Source organism: Penaeus japonicus, unplaced genomic scaffold (assembly GCF_977035675.1).
Source record: "Penaeus japonicus unplaced genomic scaffold, GWHDUDI00000001_assembly GWHDUDI00000009, whole genome shotgun sequence".
Taxonomy (NCBI): domain Eukaryota; kingdom Metazoa; phylum Arthropoda; class Malacostraca; order Decapoda; family Penaeidae; genus Penaeus; species Penaeus japonicus.
Window position 1 is genome coordinate 23762185 of NW_028234411.1, and position 5000 is coordinate 23767184.

Here is a 5000-nt window from a genome sequence, read left to right on the forward strand (position 1 = left end):
ATATATATATAAATAAATATATATATATGGTGCACTTGGTTCCTGTAGCCTACGTGATTACACAGTCGAATGTTCGTTAAACTAGTGGTTGCATATCGAATGGTCAATCCTTTCCCTTGTTCATGGTATGTGGAGTGAAACCAAGTGGACTAGGTCTCACGCCTATAAAAAGAGGGAAAGTCAAAAGAGAAGTCAGTAGACGTCGACTCCTGCTAGCGACAACTGATCCAGACGGGGATCTGTTGGCAGTGACCATGATGCAGGGAGTCAGATGGGTGTGTTTCACTGTTTATCTTCTTTGTTTGCACATCTAAAGGCTATTTTGTGTCCGACTTCATTATCGTTTAACATCCCATTTAGATAAAAACAAAAACATTTTCCATTTGTAATGATTGCATTTGAATCCATCAACATATTTTTAATGACTTATTGTTAACCTCACTTTATGTAATTGAATCTCCATCAGATCCAGGCCGCCATCATGCTGGTGGCGGCAGTGGCAGTTTCCGCCTCAGCCAAAGGGGATCAGGAAGAGTTGGACCTTGGTGTTGGCTTCCTTCAGGGACCAGAGGAGAGCGACATTCTCGTGCCTGTGGAGAGTCAACAGGTCTCCGTGATCGCCGCAACAGACCTTCAGCCTTCTGCTACTGGTATGGAAGCATTTTCTCCATCCACTCACACAATTCGTATGCCTGGTATTATATACCAAAGTGTTTATTACTCTAACATACTTGAAGATTTTGTATAATTTTTTTTATAGGATGTAGTATTTGACTGACTAAAATATCAATCAGGTTACGGGGGTGGAAAAGGTCACAAAGCTGACAAGGGATATAAGGGATCCTATCACGACAAGGCCGGCTACAAGGGTCACAAGGGACATAAAGCCAACAAGGGCCACAAGGGTAGCCACTACGGTGATCATGGAAAGGCCCACTACAAGGTAAGAACCCTTTACCTACACGGCTCTGATGTATGTTGAATTTTAAGCATATAGTGATTCTGATATATTTGATTAGAGTTATAGTAATTATTTTCTCATGACAGGGATACAAAGATAACAATGGCAAGAAGTACAAGGGTCATCACGATAAGCACAAGTACTACGGTGATTCTCACAAAGGCAAAAAGGGCAAGAAAGGTCACCACTACGGATCCAAGGGTCACCACAATAAAGGTCACAAGGACAAGGTTAGTCAACGATAACGATAATTGTTATTCTCGTTATTACAATTTTCATTATCTTTTTAACAGTGGCAGAAACAAATATACACAAAAACAAATTTACTATCTATTTTGCTGCCATTTTATCAACCAGGTAGAACATTCTGTCATTCAGCATTTTCGGTCTTATTATCATTCTTTTCTTCATATATATCAGTTAAGTCAATAATAGCATTCTCCATTTTCTTTCAAGAAATACCCTTACATCGCGCACGCAGAACAAATAAATAAGATATGTAAGATTCATTACATCGTGACTAATGCCCCATGTTGCTGCACTAGAATGCTTATGAGAATTCGCTAACTAATTCACTGTTTCTCTTGTCAGGGCTCCAAGAACGTCTACCACAAGGAGGAGTACCACCACAACAAGAAGTTCTACGACGACAGCGACAAAAAGAAGTACCACAGCAAGTACGACGACTTCGACAGTTACTTCAAGGGTCACAAAGGCAAGGACTACAAGGGAGGTCACTACAAGGTAAGCACTGATCTAAGTTCAGTGAAATGCTTTAGACAGAGTGTACATTGCACGAGCAGACAGTAATTGCTTTTAGTGAGTGTCAAATATGCAATAGCGAAAGGAATAATGACAATGATCTGTTCCAGGGTGGACATCACCACGACAAGCACGGCCACAAGGGACACCACGAGAAGGGCAAATACCACGATGACCACAAGGGCCACAAGGGTCACTACGGCGACAAAGGACACTACGGACACAAGAGTTCCTACGGTAAGAAGGGAGGACACAAGGGTTCATATGGCCATGACGATCACAAGGGATATGGTCACGATGACCACAAAGGATATGGCCACGACGACCACGGCCATGGAGGATATGGCCACGACGATCACGGTCATGGAGGATATGGTCATGACGATCACGGCCATGGAGGATATGGCCACGACGACCACGGTCATGGAGGATATGGCCACGACGACCACGGCCACGGTGGATATGGCCACGACGACCACGGCCACGGTGGATATGGTCACGATGACCACGGACATGGTGGATATGGTCATGATGATCATGGCCATGGAGGATATGGCCACGACGACCACGGTCATGGTGGATATGGTCACGATGACCACGGTCATGGTGGATATGGCCACGACGACCACGGTCATGGTGGATATGGTCACGATGACCACGGTCATGGTGGATATGGCCACGACGACCACGGTCATGGTGGATATGGCCACGACGACCACGGCCACGGTGGATATGGTCACGACGACCACGGCCACGGTGGATATGGTTCACACTCCAACGTCAAACCAGTCACTGCCTCACCTCTCTCAGCAAACACTGCCTCACTCACTGTCGGTTAGGCACTTTGAGCATGATTTTGTACAGATGAATATTTATTTTGTTAGATGCAAGAAAATAAATTGTTTCACCTAATATATACCTTTTCATTTTACTTTCCTCAGTATTAGTAAAAGCCAAATTAATTTTTTTACTCTCCATATTGGTTTAGAATTGTGCCATGCTATATGTGGTGTGAATGCCAAGAAATATAATTCATAGGAGAATGTAAAGCATTAAATAGAGATGATAGACTGGAAAGAAAATACACTTATAAAGGTAAACACAAGTACTAATCACTACGAGGGAATAGTCTTTACTTATCCCAGGTTTTCAGATGCCGTTTTCTCGAACGAATCTCAAAATGCGAACTTATATTAAATTCTTAATTTTCGTTACTCGACTACCAAATATTTACTTTGGTAAGATTATTTGGGTTACTGTGTCGTACATGAACACATTCTGATGACCATCATTAAAGGGGAAGATTATATTAAAAGTTTAGATGGCATATATATATATATATATATATATATATATATATATATATATTTTTTTTTTTCTTTTTTTCTTTTTTTTTCTAATGAATCTGGCATAATTCTCTTAAAACATGCGAAACATATATTTCGCTTAATTTAAGATTTAAAAGGTCTTTAGGATGCCGCATCGTTTGTTTATTTTTTTGTGGTTCGTCGTGAGAGTTACATTACAATCAAGTCTGAAGGGTAAAATCTTGTATACTATGGTTTCCCGCCCTTCTGGTGACGTTTTATAGATAAGTTGAATATTGATAGAGCATGGGATAAAAATGAGTATAAAAAGGAATATATAAAATAAAAGTAAAAGAACAATGAAAAAAAAACTAAATAAAACAGGAAAGCAGGAAAGAGTAGAGGAAGGGATCCGGGTGTATAAACGAAGAGATAAACAATTGAAAAAAAATATAGGTAACGTAATTCAGTCGAAAAAAGAGACGAGATTAAGGCAAAACAAGTACGAGCCATTAAGTTATAGTAGTTATAGTAATAATAATGTAAATATAGACGAAGTATACGGAGCCGTAGGAAATGTAAGTAAGGATATAACAGTTTATTCTCTTAAAATACATACACACACAAACGCACATAAAAAACAGCCAAGTCTTGCAGGGCGTAGAAATCCATATGTGAAGAAACTTCACGTCATGCATTATTTATGATTAACAGATTTAGAGTATTATTTTGTATATTATCACTGGTATTAAATGGTTAATAGGCAGATTCTTAAAATGTGTTTACAAATTATTAATATAGATTATTATTGCCTAGGAAGTGGGCATTAGTCCTAAAACTAAAACTAGAGCTAAAATAAACAACCCCCACCAAAAAATCCCATAATCATTACTTAATTATCATTTAACGTAGATAAACTCAGTAATAAAATGAATAGATACCTAAAGTAGTAAAGAATATGTTTATCGATCTAACTGGGATCTCCAAATATTACCAGTGACAGTAGCTCTTAAAATGTGTATGTTTCCGAAAGCTGTCCTTTCACAAACTAAGGTATTTTACTGTGCTCTACTTTTTATATAAGTAAGGAAGTTGTGAAGCTCCATAGTAGAGTGCTAACTTTACAATAGTAAGGTCCTGGGTTTGTGCCCGGCCATATCCCTTCCAATTAACTCAGTTGTGAGTGAGTACTGGCGTCAGCTGTTGTGGCCAAAGTTGGGCCAAAAGGAAGTGGCTATCCTACCCTGTCATCCCTTTACGGAATAAGGATGGGATAAACTTTTCTTTTGTACTTTTTTATTATCTCTATTTCTATCATGATTATTATTATTATTATTGTTATTATTATTATTATTATTATTGTTATTATTATTATTATTATTTCTTTTCTTTTTTTTACTTTTTTATTATCTTTATTTTTATCATTTCTATTATCATTATTATTAATATTTTTTATCATTATCATTACTTTTTCTTTCTCAGATCTTTACTTTCTATCTTGACATTATTTGGAGAAGAATCTAATCTCTTGATGTCTTACCTCAGCCACTATGATAAACTTTGCACAGTTGTGCACCACTATAGAATGTTAATGATTATGAGACAATCAGTTTAGTAGTAAAGGGGCCCCCTTTGGATATTACCGGAAAAAGTGATATTGAAACTAAGGGAAATAGTTTTTTTTTTCTTTTCCTTCAGTAAGAACAATCAATATTAATTTTGTTTTTGCAGAATCATTTAGCTACTGTTGCAAACTTCGCAAAATCTCCAAATTGCTCAAAAGTTTGAGCAGATATTTTGTGATTTAAGGAAGGTGAAGCGACGACTGGTTTAACTTTAGAATGTGAACCATATCCACCGTGGTCGTCATGACCATATCCTCCATGACCATGGTCATCGTGGCCATAACCACCGTGGCCATGGTCGTCGTGCCCGTATCCGCCATGGCCGTGGTCGTCGTGGCCATATCC

General features: G+C 38.4%; 2 protein-coding genes across 2 annotated transcripts in view; one reads left to right on the forward strand and one right to left on the reverse strand.

The window, feature by feature from the left end:
• The first annotated feature begins 202 nt into the window (after nt 1-202).
• On the forward strand, nt 203-2635 carry LOC122242794 (uncharacterized). Its single transcript, XM_043000184.2, has 6 exons — nt 203-275; nt 467-650; nt 795-943; nt 1048-1191; nt 1553-1705; nt 1834-2635. Exons 1-6 carry the CDS (start codon nt 255-257, stop codon nt 2560-2562), a joined length of 1380 nt encoding a protein of 459 aa, XP_042856118.2. The 5' UTR covers nt 203-254; the 3' UTR covers nt 2563-2635.
• A 1864-nt stretch (nt 2636-4499) lies between these two features.
• Nucleotides 4500-5000, reverse strand: part of LOC122242796 (uncharacterized) — a 2467-nt gene continuing 1966 nt past the window's right edge. Inside the window, exon 6 of the mRNA XM_086540228.1 lies at nt 4500-5000. This exon is cut by the window's right edge and continues 378 nt beyond it. Within this exon, the coding sequence (XP_086396354.1) occupies nt 4764-5000 (237 nt within the window). The 3' untranslated portion in view covers nt 4500-4763.

Bases quoted from the DNA above. Each gene is read 5' to 3' on its own strand.
- LOC122242794 (XM_043000184.2), top strand. From the start codon at position 255: ATGATGCAGGGAGTCAGATGG. The intron at 276-466 runs GTGTGTTTCACT...AATCTCCATCAG, and splicing joins TGATGCAGGGAGTCAGATGG to ATCCAGGCCGCCATCATGCT. The intron at 1,192-1,552 runs GTTAGTCAACGA...TTCTCTTGTCAG, and splicing joins ATAAAGGTCACAAGGACAAG to GGCTCCAAGAACGTCTACCA.